We start from the raw sequence: 15,797 nt of genomic DNA, 5'->3' as shown, positions 1-15,797 counted from the left end.
AGCACGAATATTAATATAATTAACTAATAATTATTATAGTAATTAAATAATAACTACACATATATTAGTATAATTAAAATTAAATATGGGTCATTGGATTTTTTAATATAATTAATTTTAATATATATATATATATATATATATATATATATATATATATATATATATATATATATATATATATATATATATATATACACGCACACACATACATATATACATACACATACATACATACATACATACATGTGTATGTATGTATGTATGTATGTATGTATGTATGTATGTATGTGTATGTGTGTGTATATATGTATGTGTGTATGTATGTATGTATGTGTGTGTATATATATATATATATATATATATATATATATATATATATATATATATATATATATAAAAGGTATAAGGTATAATATTATGAAAATAAAATAAATTATCATTCATATTCTTTCGTGTACTTACTATGGTAATTAAGGAATTAATTGTAGATATTAGTATAATTAACTAATAATTATTATGTTAAGTAAACTAATAATTAAATCATAATATATATTTTTGTTGTTTCATTTTAGGCTTTGATTTGGATTCTCAATTCTTCTATCTTTCTTTATTATTTTTAGTTTTTGAATTTATATTTGTTATATAAAAGAGTACACTGTTAGTTGTTTACCATAATCTCAACTGTGTAGTAATATAATTACTAATTTTTTCTGTTCATTAAGTGTGATTTTTGCTCATATCATTGCTCATGCCCTCATGAAGTTCTCGGCCCCAGTTGTTTCATTTTTATATATTTTATCTACTAATAAGAGCCAAAGAGAGTTAAACCTAAAATGCGTAGAAAAAATGGCGGTCAAATTATTTAATCAAATGGATGATTCAGATGAATTATTTAATCAAATAGATGGTTAAGATAATTCCGATTAATATTATTAATCGAAATTACCTAATTTAACCTTACTTTTATGATTATCCGTTAAGTTTTCCGTTAAATATTCTCTTCTCCGTTAATATTCCGTTAACTTTTAACTTACACATTAATTTCTATAAGAAAGGTCTTAGGTTCGAACCTCATCTCAATCAAATTTGACATAATTAAGTTTCACTCTATTTTACTCTTATGAAATTAAATAAATTAATAGCTACAACGAAAAATGATACATATGTATTTCTTTAATTTAGAATTATGTGTCTACAATACCTTTATTTGAAAAAATTATTCATTATCAAAAAATTAAATTAAATAAGAGAAATAATTTCATTAGTTATATTGTCTTTATTTTCTCTCATGCAAAGATTCTTTACATTCAAATTTATCAATTGATATTCATTACATTGTCCATTATCTTATTTTTACAATATCTTGTAATTAAATATCAAAGTTATAGTACAAAATAATGTTATATATTTATTTACCAAGTATTTTATTAATACTATGAAAATTTTTTTCAAAATAATTTGAAGCTAATTATATTAACTACTTGGGGATTGGTTGACAAAGAGATTACTCAAATAACCCAACAAATTGAAGCGGAATCACTCTATTTTACTCTTATTGAATTAAATAAATTAGTAGTTATACAAAAAAAAATGATACATATGCATTTCTTTAATACCATGAAAAAAATTAAAAAGAATAGTTTGAAACCAATCATATTAACTACTTGGGGGATTTGTTGACAATGAAAGTACTCAAATAACCCATTACCCAGCAAATTGAAGCGAGAAACTACCTTTTAATATCTTTGGAATACATAATATTTTAAATTTTCAAATTTTTATTAATTTATTTAATCTTTTTTCTTAAACTAGGGATTTCTTTAACTACAATAACTCATTCAACAATAATGGTTGAACCAAATGAACCCCAAGCAGAGCAACTAAAGGAAAGTCCATAGCTCCTATATCATAATCTCATTGCATGACGCTGTTATCTATGCTACCAACAATAACCGAATTGCAAATAACACACTACCAACAAAAAGGAAGAGAACAAATAGTAAAGTTGAAGACAATGACAATGTTACTCAAAAGAGAATTAAGAACACTTAAAAAAATTCAAATTAAAAGTAGTATTTATTTAGACTATCATTTTTAGACCAAATATTTAGACTATCGATTTTACAAGGTTGCAAACATTTATTTTAGTAATAATTATAATGAATTTTCTCTATTATCTTGGATTCATATACTTTGAGTTAGATATTTAAATAAAAAAATTCGACATTCAATTACGCATGTATAAACTTCTCCTATATAATCTTGCATTGATATACTTTCAAATATTTATTTAAATATAAACATTAGGCATTAACCCATTCGCGCAATGCGCGTATAAAACTAGTATTTATCTATTTGTTTGTTTTGATATGAACTAATTGAATCATAATATATATTTTTGTTGTTTCATTTTTATATATTTATCTATTTGTTTGTTTGATTGTTTATAATTTAACATTTAATTTTATTATTTAAATATTTAATATAAAAATATTATCCGTGCATCGCACGAGTAATTTACTAGTGAAATTTATATTTAAAGTATAGGTGGGGCTTAGGAAAAGGATACAATATCATAACATATTGGCTATGTTTGGCAAACCTAACTGAAAAGGTAGCTGAAAGCTGAAAAGTAGCTGAAAACTAAAAAGCTATAAGCTCGAAGCTGAAATCTAAAGAGATGTTAGGAAGCTCTTAGGTAGCGTTCAAAAATAAGCTCTTATTTTAGGAAGCTACTAGCTTCCTAGCTTATTTTGAAAAAAAAAGTTAGGAAGCTACTAGTTTATTTTGAAACGCTATCTTAGGTAGCGTTCAAAAATAAGCTCTTATTTTAAGNGGTATAAGGTATAATATTATGAAAATAAAATAAATTATCATTCATATTCTTTCGTGTACTTACTATGGTAATTAAGGAATTAATTGTAGATATTAGTATAATTAACTAATAATTATTATGTTAAGTAAACTAATAATTAAATCATAATATATATTTTTGTTGTTTCATTTTAGGCTTTGATTTGGATTCTCAATTCTTCTATCTTTCTTTATTATTTTTAGTTTTTGAATTTATATTTGTTATATAAAAGAGTACACTGTTAGTTGTTTACCATAATCTCAACTGTGTAGTAATATAATTACTAATTTTTTCTGTTCATTAAGTGTGATTTTTGCTCATATCATTGCTCATGCCCTCATGAAGTTCTCGGCCCCAGTTGTTTCATTTTTATATATTTTATCTACTAATAAGAGCCAAAGAGAGTTAAACCTAAAATGCGTAGAAAAAATGGCGGTCAAATTATTTAATCAAATGGATGATTCAGATGAATTATTTAATCAAATAGATGGTTAAGATAATTCCGATTAATATTATTAATCGAAATTACCTAATTTAACCTTACTTTTATGATTATCCGTTAAGTTTTCCGTTAAATATTCTCTTCTCCGTTAATATTCCGTTAACTTTTAACTTACACATTAATTTCTATAAGAAAGGTCTTAGGTTCGAACCTCATCTCAATCAAATTTGACATAATTAAGTTTCACTCTATTTTACTCTTATGAAATTAAATAAATTAATAGCTACAACGAAAAATGATACATATGTATTTCTTTAATTTAGAATTATGTGTCTACAATACCTTTATTTGAAAAAATTATTCATTATCAAAAAATTAAATTAAATAAGAGAAATAATTTCATTAGTTATATTGTCTTTATTTTCTCTCATGCAAAGATTCTTTACATTCAAATTTATCAATTGATATTCATTACATTGTCCATTATCTTATTTTTACAATATCTTGTAATTAAATATCAAAGTTATAGTACAAAATAATGTTATATATTTATTTACCAAGTATTTTATTAATACTATGAAAATTTTTTTCAAAATAATTTGAAGCTAATTATATTAACTACTTGGGGATTGGTTGACAAAGAGATTACTCAAATAACCCAACAAATTGAAGCGGAATCACTCTATTTTACTCTTATTGAATTAAATAAATTAGTAGTTATACAAAAAAAAATGATACATATGCATTTCTTTAATACCATGAAAAAAATTAAAAAGAATAGTTTGAAACCAATCATATTAACTACTTGGGGGATTTGTTGACAATGAAAGTACTCAAATAACCCATTACCCAGCAAATTGAAGCGAGAAACTACCTTTTAATATCTTTGGAATACATAATATTTTAAATTTTCAAATTTTTATTAATTTATTTAATCTTTTTTCTTAAACTAGGGATTTCTTTAACTACAATAACTCATTCAACAATAATGGTTGAACCAAATGAACCCCAAGCAGAGCAACTAAAGGAAAGTCCATAGCTCCTATATCATAATCTCATTGCATGACGCTGTTATCTATGCTACCAACAATAACCGAATTGCAAATAACACACTACCAACAAAAAGGAAGAGAACAAATAGTAAAGTTGAAGACAATGACAATGTTACTCAAAAGAGAATTAAGAACACTTAAAAAAATTCAAATTAAAAGTAGTATTTATTTAGACTATCATTTTTAGACCAAATATTTAGACTATCGATTTTACAAGGTTGCAAACATTTATTTTAGTAATAATTATAATGAATTTTCTCTATTATCTTGGATTCATATACTTTGAGTTAGATATTTAAATAAAAAAATTCGACATTCAATTACGCATGTATAAACTTCTCCTATATAATCTTGCATTGATATACTTTCAAATATTTATTTAAATATAAACATTAGGCATTAACCCATTCGCGCAATGCGCGTATAAAACTAGTATTTATCTATTTGTTTGTTTTGATATGAACTAATTGAATCATATTTATCTATTTGTTTGTTTTGATATGAACTAATTGAATCATATTTATCTATTTGTTTGTTTTGATATGAACTAATTGAATCATAATATATATTTTTGTTGTTTCATTTTTATATATTTATCTATTTGTTTGTTTGATTGTTTATAATTTAACATTTAATTTTATTATTTAAATATTTAATATAAAAATATTATCCGTGCATCGCACGAGTAATTTACTAGTGAAATTTATATTTAAAGTATAGGTGGGGCTTAGGAAAAGGATACAATATCATAACATATTGGCTATGTTTGGCAAACCTAACTGAAAAGGTAGCTGAAAGCTGAAAAGTAGCTGAAAACTAAAAAGCTATAAGCTCGAAGCTGAAATCTAAAGAGATGTTAGGAAGCTCTTAGGTAGCGTTCAAAAATAAGCTCTTATTTTAGGAAGCTACTAGCTTCCTAGCTTATTTTGAAAAAAAAAGTTAGGAAGCTACTAGTTTATTTTGAAACGCTATCTTAGGTAGCGTTCAAAAATAAGCTCTTATTTTAAGCTACTAGCTTATTTTAGGAACATTACCAAACAGAGCTTATAGCTTATTAGTAGCTTAAAATAAGCTATAAGCTCCTAAATAAGCTCTGCCAAACAGAGCCATTATGTGGATGCTACCGTTACGTAGAATTATTGGCTTGGTACAGTGTAGTGGGAATTTATTAAGAAGACCAACTCAATCAAATATATGGAAGTGCACATATAGCCATATACGTTGGATTGTCGAAATTTCCATTACGGTATCATCTGTCTACACACGCATTTATTAAGCTCTTTAAATCTTTAGAAACTAGCAAATCAAGATAGAAGATATATAGTGTTCTCAATTTCAAATATGGCTTCTTCTTCATCATCTTCATCTACTACTGCTTGGGTGTTTGATGTTTTCTTAAGTTTTAGAGGAGAGACAAGAAAATCTTTTACTGATCATCTTTATGAAGATTTGCGTCAGGCTGGAGTTAACACCTTTCGAGACGATGAAGAAATCCGAAAAGGTGAGAACATCTCTGATGAGCTATTGAAGGCCATCAAGGGGTCCAAGATATCCATCATTGTATTTTCCAAAACTTATGCCCAATCCAGATGGTGCCTTGATGAATTGGTGAAGATTCTAGACTGTAAGAAAAATTTTCAACAGATGGTTTTGCCTATATTCTACAACGTTGATCCTTTAGATGTTCGTAAACAAACAGGCGAATTTGGTAAGGCATTGGCTCAACATCTACAACGATTTAGTGATCAAAAAGTTGATGAGTGGAAAGTTGCACTCACTAATGTTGCTGATTTGTCTGGATGGAATTTGCAAACCATGACAAACCGGTAAATCCTCTTTTCAATTTTGTGTGTGTGTGTGTGTGATAGTATGATATATTTGTCACAATTTGGCTCACTAACTCATATTGTCAATAATATTAATTATGTTAGTTTTGCTAATTAAAAATTGCGTTCTAGCGTCTATACATGCATCCTTAAGGATGGAATGATGGATTAATATTTTTGTTAAAACAACCAATAAGAATCTGCACCGTGCATTTCAATTTATTTCTCATAAATATTAAGTCCTTTTAGAAATTATAATTATGGATTGATTCCTTTCAAAAAAATAATTATGGATTGATTATTATATCGGTTGATAAAAATATTGTTAAGAGTACTTTGCCTCAAAAAATGGAATCATGAGCGACTAAATATACATATTTAGGGTGTGTTTTTTTTTTTTGGGGGATTGCACACCAGGGATGAGAATCAAAATCATAGTTATTATTTGATTGATAATTTTTTAAAACACAATTGTGGAATTTTATTACCCCTTTAATTAAAAATCATATTCCCTAATTAAAAACGGGTATCATTCCATATTATCCCTCCTCATCTGTTACCTCTCGACCTGTTGCTTCCTCGCTACATCATTCAGATTTTTGTTTTGATTTTTTGTTCATATTGGTGCTTTGGATGTCATTATATTATGATCAATTGTTTTTATTTTTGTTTTTGTATTTTAAAAACATTTATTCCAATTATAGGTCGTACATAACCAAACGTCGATGGTAATCATTTCAATTCCACCTTAATACCAAATATGCAAAATATTTTCACCAAAACCAATTCTCATTCCGATTTCCTTGTTTGAAACAAACACACCATTTTTTTCCGAGTGGCATGCTTTGATTGATTAACTTAATAAGGGGCCATGTTGTTTATTCATTCCCTTTTTTTCATCCTCCAATCAAATTTAAACACAATTGGGAGTACTGATTTTGAGAGTACATCTAGTATTTTTAAACTCATGATATGCGCCTAATATGACCCAATAACTCATGCCATAATTTAAAATAACTTGGGTGTTTAAAATTTGAAAGGATATCGCAGCATAAATTACTCAAAAAGTATATACAATCATATATGTTCAAATAGGGAAAACATACACATTGAATGAAATCATAAGAGTACTAAACCATCTTAAGGGAGATTAAATGCTAAATAGATGTAAAGAAGGTCGGTTTGACCATTCAGGATCTCCAAAATCATTTTATGAATTTATGAAGGGTCATCAACATCAAATACTCACAAGTTAATCTTGTTTACTTCAGGCAAATCAACATGATGCGACCTTCAAAAAAAAAAAGCATGATGCGATTCAATTATGACATTCAAGCACATAGCATCCCATTAGCAGTACGTGTGTGGTTTCCTCCGCCAGTGGGCGTTCTCAAGTGCAACGTTACGGGCCGATTTTGCGCAATTGGGGTGGCAGATTTGTGGCTGCGCCCGGCTTGATAGGTTCAACTGTGGTCAGGATCTATATTTTGCAAAGACGTCGGCTATCAAGGAAGCTATCGTGGAGGCAATAATTTTATCATTAAGTCTGATTGTTTAAATTTCTGTGTTAGTTATAATTCATTTTCATTGGATCTTTCATATGCTGGTTTAATCATTAAGCAATGTCGAATGATTGCTAGTGATATCAGGAACATGTCTGTTTGCTATGTTTATTTTATATGTAATTAACTAACAGCTAATTTTACCAAATACATTTTACAATTAGCTAATACTATGTCAAACCAGCTAACTTAATCATCTAACTCAATAAGGTATCAGTTATCCGCTAATTGTTATATAGAATCCCACAATGCACGCATGTTGTGAAGGTGACAGTATATATCAAAATTTCACTTGGAGTGATACATTTGTCAGTTGCATTGTTCCAGCATGGATTCGTTTATATGATTTCGTTGGACTTTTGTTTTGGAGTTGGTATCGCTACCAGAAGCAAAAGCAGTGGTGCCTCAGCATGGGTTGGAGATGAATGCAATGTGGAGAAGAAGAAGTATATGGAAGATGAGAGTTGATTTTGAGGTGGGACTTAAGTGTTGGAGGTGTATGCAGAATTCCATCCTTTAATTTGCATACACTTTTTGTATTTGAAATGCACAGAAACAGAAATGGACAACTGCGCTTCTTTCCATCCACAAGGCCTTCCCTGCAATTTCATCAACCTCAACTGCAACTGGTAGAGTGCATCATGTTTGGGCTTAGAAACAGGAACGGAGCCAGGATTATATGTTGAGGGGACCGATCACAATTTAAGGATGAACAATTAAATACATTATTATTATTCATTTAATATATACCAAAATACATCATTACATTATAAATCTACAAAAATTTTGAATGTATATCTTGCATATCACATAAATCATCTATTCATCTATAATTGAATATATCACAAAAATAGTACGAATATATTACAAAAATAGTACGAAAATATTCAAAAGATACATAGAATAAAAATATAAACTGACCTTCAAAATATTTGATAAAGATAACATCTAAGAATTTAGGCAAACCCATGGCAAGAACAAAGTAAAAATGAGCTCCAAACAAAAATCAAGAATGAAGAAAAAGAATAGTTTTCTTTGCTTCTCTGCTGAACGAAAGAAAGAAGAAGAAAAATACGGAGTAATTCTATCTTATCCTCTTCTACTCTGCTGCCAAATGGAATTAATAAAGATAGAGAGTTGATGTGCTGATAGTAGAGTTAAGTGGAAATGACAAAGAAAGTGACCTAGAAAGCTGCAAAGGAAAGTGTAGTCCACATGCATATGTTGCCTCCAAAACCAGCCTTTAGATTCTTTCAATGCATATAATATAATAAATGTAGGAGCCCAACACCAAAAATATATATAATACGGAGTAATACAAATTTATTTGGAGGCTCAAGACGAGAAAGGAACAAATATTTTGAAGAGGGAGGAGGGCAGGGGCAGAAATTATGCATTATAATACTATATACTATGCAGAAATTAGGGAGGGGGGGGGCACGGCCCCCTGCAAGTACTATGTAGCTCCGTCCCTGCTTAGAAACAACCATCGGTGATAAGAAAAACTCGTAGATACTATCTGATTGTGTGTTAAATTCTGTATGACGGTTTCAATCGAAAGAGTGTTTAATTTGCAATAATCAAACTAGTAGTCTTTTGCTACAAGAATCATGCTTCACCCCACTCAACTATCCTTTGCGACTTTTTTTTTTTTCTTTTTTAATCCATCTGTATTGCAAGGATGACAGAATTTGACATCATCAACCCTGTGGAGTCCACTCTAGTTTTATTATAGCAATACTAAAATATCATTTTAATTATATTCTACTATAATTTCATTTGATAAAATATTACTTGTGCTCTATTTTTTAGTTTCATTTTTTTAGTTTAATTATATTCTACTATAGTTTCATTTGATAAAATATATACAATATTACTCGTGCTCTAAACTGATTACAGTAACACTAAAAGATCATTTCAATTTTATTACAAATTCATTCAAAAATCATGATTTACATAGCGATGTGTGGATCAGGTAGGGTGAAATTATTATCTAGGTGATAGCGTAAATGTAAACGGGGTCTACGATTACGCTACGGATACGTGTGTTACGTGTAGTGAAGAATGTCGCTCGGCCGGTCAGACGGTCGGTCTACCGGTCAACGACTGAGCGGTTCGAAGCTATATCGCTCTACGGGTGACGAACAGTGATAAAGAGTAAGCAGGAGAAAGACAATCGGCAAATCGCAAGTGTATTAGTGTAGTACTGATGAGTCCTCCCCCCAGTGAGGGGAATGACCCCTATTTATACAAAGTGGATTCACTATGCACATGGTGTCTCATACAAGTGGAGGGCATATGGGCTGTCACTCCGCAAAATGCGCATCGGTTTGCTCGAAGTGGTTGAGTTACTCGAGGTGATGAAAACACGGATCCCTTATTCCCGAAAAGTTGTCGGTCGTCACATCAAGCAACTGTTGCGCTCGTGAGCCTCCAATCCACAAGGTGTGTTGCTTCCGATCATGCGGCCGACGGACCGGGTGACCGTTGACGGACAGGTTGGGTGACCGACGGACAGGTGATTTACGGACCGACTAATACATGTGCATATTTACCCATCACTAGGTACAAGTAGCTAGTGGGAAATTATTAAGATTCGCAAATCTGTACCTTTTAGGCTTTTAGTACACTCAACGAATCATTACTTTTAGACTTTTACTATACGCATTTTCCAAGCTCTTTCTTCTTTTTTTTTCTTTGAACAAAAGTATCTAGCTAGGCAAGGCTGCTAGCATAAGCAAAAAATAACAGAAGCAAAGATAGTGTTGTGATCTCAATTTCAATTCAAGCTACTATGGCTTCTTCTTCATCATCATCGCGTTCTTATTCGGAGTTTTCTGTCTTCTTGAGCTTTACGGGCGAGACACGGACGTCATTCAGCGATCATCTCTACACAAGCTTGCAGGAAGCTGGGGTTCTAACCTTTCGAGATAAAGAAGGGATCCGGGAAGGCAACGACATTTCTGATGAGTCGAAGCAGGCCATTGAGGGGTCTGAGATATCCATTGTTGTATTCTCCAAAAATTATGCCCAATCCATATGTTGCCTTGACGAGCTGGTGAAAATGGTGGAGTGTAAACAGAAATTGGGACAAAAGATTCTTCCCATATTCTATCATGTTACTCCTTCAGAGGTTCGCAAACACACAGGCGAGTTTGGTATCGCACTGGATCAATATATAGAGCAATTTGGAGAAGAAACAGTTAATGTGTGGAAAGCTGCACTCACTACCGTTGCTGATTTGAACGGATGGCATATCATGGAAGACGGGTAATTTTAGATTGTTTTAATTGAATTTAATTTTTTTTTTTGTGTGATGTATATATTTGTCACAATCTGCACTGTTAAATCATATATAGTACTTTTGCTCGAGTTTATTATCAAAATGGTCCCTCGACTATTGTGAAATTACCAATTTGATACTCGACAATTTTTTGTGCCGAATTAAGTCCCTCAACTTTGAAAAATTTAATCAATTTGGTCATCCGTTTATTTTGTCGTTAAACATCGTTAAATCAGGACCAAATTGGTAATTTTGTTATAGTCAAAAGACCAAATTGGTAATTAATTTTTCACTGAAATGGTCCCTTGACTATAGCAAAATTATCAATTTGGTCCCGATTTAACAGATGTTTAACGATAAAATAAACGGAGGACCAAGTTGGTTAAATTTCTCAAAGTTGAGGGATTTAATTGGACATGAAAAATTGTCGAGGACAAAATTGATAATTTCACAATAGTCGAGGAACCATTTCGGTAATAAAGTCTAATTAAAATTTGCCTTCTAGCTAGCATCTATCTATATATACCTCATGAATTCATATTTGTAGATGGTTAAACCAGGAAAGAATCTACCTCATGTGTTCAATTTGGTTTCTTAATCTTTTTTTTTTTTTCTTAACTTTTCGATTTAAGATTGAGTGGTTGATATTTATTTAATAAATTTAAATGTAATCAGGTATGAGTCAAGGTTAATCAAAAGAATTACTGAATGTGTACTAAGGGAATTGAATCATACGTACATGGATCTTGCAAAGTATCCGGTTGGAATTGATTCTCGTGTGAAAGATATAGAGAATTTATTGCAATGTCAAACAAATGATGGTGTGAAGATGATTGGAATTTTTGGCACGGGTGGTGTTGGGAAAACAAACCTTGCTAAGACTATATACAACATGAATTATCTAAGGTTTGAAGGTAGTAGTTTTATCGCAAACGTTAGATCTGAAGCTTCTGGGGGACGATTAGCTCGTTTACAAGAAAAACTTGTTTGCGAAACGCTCAAGAGAAAAATACATGAAATAGATAATGTTGATAGAGGAATAACTTTAATTAAAAGAATACTGCCATCAAAAAAGGTCCTTATTGTTCTTGATGACATAGACCATAGAAATCAACTAAACTCATTAGCAGGGCAACGAGATTGGTTTGGTTCAGGCAGCATAATTATCATAACAACTAGAGATGTTCATTTGTTGAGTAACCTTAGAGCACATGAAAAGTACGAGGTCAACATGTTAAGCTTTGATGAATCTTTGCAACTCTTGAGTTGGCATGCTTTTGGTGTCCCTGTACCATTAGAGGAGTATAGTGAACTATCCAAAACGATAGCAAGTTATACTAAAGGGCTTCCATTAGCCCTTGAAGTCATAGGTTCTCATTTACAGGGAAAATCAGTGCAAGAATGGAGAGACGATGTTGAGAAATTAAAAAAGATACCTCATGGCGATGTTCAAGAAATTCTTAAAATAAGTTATGATGCACTTGATGATGATACTCAGTACATCTTTCTTGATATTGCTTGTTTTTTCATTGGGGATGACAAAAACAAAATTACAATATTGGAAGCTTGTGATTTTTTTCCTGGAAGTGGAATCAAAACTTTGGCAGATAGATGTTTGTTAACAATAAATAAAGATGAAAAATTTGAAATGCATGATTTAGTTCGTGATATGGGTAGAGAAATTGTTCGAAAGGAATCCCCAAAAGAGCTTGGTAAACGTAGAAGATTGGTGGATCCAAAGGATGTCATTGATGTTCTTCAGGGAAAGAAGGTAAAACATTTCCTTTCTGCTTAATTCAAATATATATTCTAGTTTATCCATTTGGTTGTACTAGTATTTAATTAGTTTCATTAAACTTTGAAGATTTTATAATGTCTAAAATATTTCTATATAATGTCTTTTTTTTTAATGTACATTGTTCCAACACTTTTGGGGCATAAATCCTTAAGAACCACTGCCCCTAGAATTTGCAGTCGCGCTTATGGAGTTCGTGTCTCTATCAGAAGCAGAACCACTTGTGCTTGGATTGAAGAGGGAGGTGAATATATTAGGTTTAGGTTTAATGAGTTCAAAAGAATTCACTTTGAGGTGCCAACAATAATTGGAGAAGTATTAGAGGTGTATGCACAATTCAATCCTACAGAGATACTTAGTATATTTGACGTACACAGAAACGAAAATGGGGAAGTGCATTTCTTTCCATCCAAAAGGGGATTTCAGCAAGTTAAACCAACACCTCATAGGCTGTGATGTAGTGTGTAGGGTGAGAAGAAAATTGGTGTGTATTGAGATTGGAGTTTATGGCGCATAAAGAGGGGTTACCTAACTCTAGGCACCAAGGTATTAGAATTCATAAGGATCTAAGTAAATCAAGTTTGGTTTGGAGTTAAAACAAGAATATTTTTTGTATTTTGAATTAAAGAGAAAACAAGATTAAATCTAGGATGTAAATCAAATGGGAAAGATTGGTTAAATTATGTGTATTACTCTGGGGGAAGAACAATATACTTAGGTTTTTGAGGCAAGCACAAAAAAATTCAAGTTTCCACAATGATTAGAACAAGGGTTGCCCCATTTCGATCTATGGTGTATCAACCCAAATTATTTACGAACAAAAGCTTTATAAGCCTCAATCTACCCCTATTTCCATAGAAGGGAAATTGAGTTTGAGATTGGGAAGGCTCAAGTCTTCCATCCAAGTCTCATTGTGATGAAAGACTTTCCAAAGGTAAACAATAATCACTGCGCAATAACTATTGAAATTAAAGATAGAAATTAAATCTAATTCAAACTCAAGAACTCTAGGTGTGTGTTGAACCCCTTTTATGCAATAGTTACATAGCTAGCATCAATAAAAGCAATAAACACCTAATATAACCCAAATAAATGACTATTTACTCATTTGAAAGGTAAACATAGCAATATCAAGCAAAGAAATCATAAATGTGCAATAAATGTAAAGAAGAGATGAAGCAGAGGAAATGAGAACTTTACTATTAAATGTTGAACAAAGTTGGTGGAATACACTCCAAATCCACAAAATAAAACTTGCAATGTGTTCTCTAGTGTAGATCTTAGCTATCTTAGACTAATATTTGCTATGGAAATAAGAGGAAGTAGTTCTAAACTAGCTAGGGTTCAGAATTATAAACGAATCTCAGGAGTGTCTTTGATTCCTAAAAGCACTTGAAGTTGCGATGGGCTATTGCAGAAGGATATCTCCGAGAAAGTTAAGAAGGACGACGCTGACAAACATGTATGTCTTCTTTTTATTTATAATATATACTTTTTATTTATAAATTAATGTATTAAATTGTGAATTGAATTTAAGAATTATTTATTTTATAATATGGTTGTGAATTAACTATATTATATTATGATTGTGGATTAATTATGGTTAAGAATTTATTTGTGAAGTTTTGAATTAGTAATTATATTATATTAGTTGTGTAAGTATTGAATATTTGATTTTGTCAAGTACATATTGTGTATATATAAGTATTAAATTTGTAGATTATAACATATATGATGAAGTTGAGATTGAATTTCTGAAATATTTATACTATATTATATGGTTGTATGTATCAGTAGATAATAAATTTTTTATTATTTGTGTATGAGTATTTAGTAGTAAATTTGATGGTTTTTATTAGTTGCGATATTAGTCAAGACGCCTACTGTCCATCTTTGCGCGTCGGCTAACTGAAGACGCGTGGTAATTTATATCGTGGACTAGGGTGCACAATGCATTGTGGACCCTGGTCCACGGTATAATGATCCAAGATGCGTAAAGTAGGCCATTTTCAGGCCAGTAAAGAAGGGTATTGTCATTTAGTAAAGACGCCACTAACTCATTTTGTACTAGTGTAAGTCCGTGGCAGAAACATCATTCATGCACAACTTAAGTTGGGACACAATTTTGTGTATAGCTGATTCAGAATTAGTCACTGATTTAAAATTTTGAAAGCTCAAGTTAAGACAGTCAAATCGTGCCTTAGAAAGGACCAGTGAATTTACTAGTCAAAAATACCCTTCATAGAATTTTATAAGGCATAGGGGTCCTTTTCAAGAAGGTATTCATATTTCAGGTCATGGTTCAGATGGTGACGAGAAAAAAAAATAGGGTTTTTAGCTTTCAAGGCTGCATTGCTCATGGAATTTTTAACGATCGTTTCGTCAAGTTGTTTAGATGTGAGATAAATCTCAACATCAATAACCCATATTAAATAACTGCCCCCGTTCGAGATAAGTTCGGTAAATTCATATTTGGTGATAGTAGTCCGGATCCAAATTCTTCAACAAAAAAAAAAATCTATATATACTAAGACTGACTAAAATCGATGGTCCACTTATAAAGAATAATTTATAATCCGTATAATCTAAACTATAGATTATGCTAATATGATAGAATATGTATACGAACTCATAAAATCATATTATCAAAATAAATTGCACAATAATAACAATTTAATATATGTAAATTGCATTTTGTAATTTATAAGTTGGGGACTTGTAATTGTAACTTGTAAGAATGTAAGTTGCATCTAAATTTCTCATTTATGCTTGTGTGCTTCACTGCTTGTAGACTTGTAGTTGTAATTGGTATCTAGTTTCAAATATTATAATTTCGGCTAAAGTGGCATTTCGCACCGTGAACTATATTGGATTATTCATGCCGCACCTTGAACTTTCATAACGTCCATTTCGATACACAAATCATTAATTTTTTTTCATCTAGCATTTTTCACAGGTTACCATGTTACTATGATGACAT

General features: G+C 30.7%; 3 protein-coding genes across 3 annotated transcripts; all 3 read left to right on the top strand.

Moving 5' to 3' along the window:
- The first annotated feature begins 5,692 nt into the window (after positions 1–5,692).
- On the top strand, positions 5,693–8,207 carry LOC116020368 (TMV resistance protein N-like). The gene is made up of 3 exons (XM_031260846.1): positions 5,693–6,177; positions 7,749–7,836; positions 8,067–8,207. The coding sequence occupies exons 1-3, from the start codon at positions 5,693–5,695 to the stop codon at positions 8,205–8,207; spliced, it is 714 nt and encodes a 237-aa protein (XP_031116706.1).
- Positions 8,208–10,533: 2,326 nt separating this feature from the next.
- Positions 10,534–11,013, top strand: LOC116020367 (disease resistance protein RML1A-like). Its single transcript, XM_031260845.1, has one exon. It carries the CDS (start codon positions 10,534–10,536, stop codon positions 11,011–11,013), a length of 480 nt encoding a protein of 159 aa, XP_031116705.1.
- Positions 11,014–11,761: 748 nt separating this feature from the next.
- On the top strand, positions 11,762–12,817 carry LOC116020366 (TMV resistance protein N-like). The gene has a single exon (XM_031260844.1). The coding sequence runs from the start codon at positions 11,762–11,764 to the stop codon at positions 12,815–12,817; it is 1,056 nt and encodes a 351-aa protein (XP_031116704.1).
- Positions 12,818–15,797: the final 2,980 nt, after the last annotated feature.

The sequence above is a fragment of the Ipomoea triloba genome, chromosome 5 (assembly GCF_003576645.1).
Source record: "Ipomoea triloba cultivar NCNSP0323 chromosome 5, ASM357664v1".
Lineage (NCBI taxonomy): Eukaryota > Viridiplantae > Streptophyta > Magnoliopsida > Solanales > Convolvulaceae > Ipomoea > Ipomoea triloba.
The sequence above is the reverse complement of the archived record's forward strand: the minus strand, read 5'-3'. Positions and strand labels throughout refer to the sequence as shown.

What these genes read in the sequence shown, in the direction of transcription:
- LOC116020367 (XM_031260845.1), top strand. Translation starts at nt 10,534, where the DNA reads ATGGCTTCTTCTTCATCATCATCGCGTTCTTATTCGGAGTTTTCTGTC.
- LOC116020368 (XM_031260846.1), top strand. Translation starts at nt 5,693, where the DNA reads ATGGCTTCTTCTTCATCATCTTCATCTACTACTGCTTGGGTGTTTGAT. An exon ending in TTGCAAACCATGACAAACCG is followed by an intron (nt 6,178 to 7,748) that starts GTAAATCCTCTT and finishes TTTCTGTGTTAG; the next exon opens with TTATAATTCATTTTCATTGG. An exon ending in GTGATATCAGGAACATGTCT is followed by an intron (nt 7,837 to 8,066) that starts GTTTGCTATGTT and finishes GCATTGTTCCAG; the next exon opens with CATGGATTCGTTTATATGAT.
- LOC116020366 (XM_031260844.1), top strand. Translation starts at nt 11,762, where the DNA reads ATGGATCTTGCAAAGTATCCGGTTGGAATTGATTCTCGTGTGAAAGAT.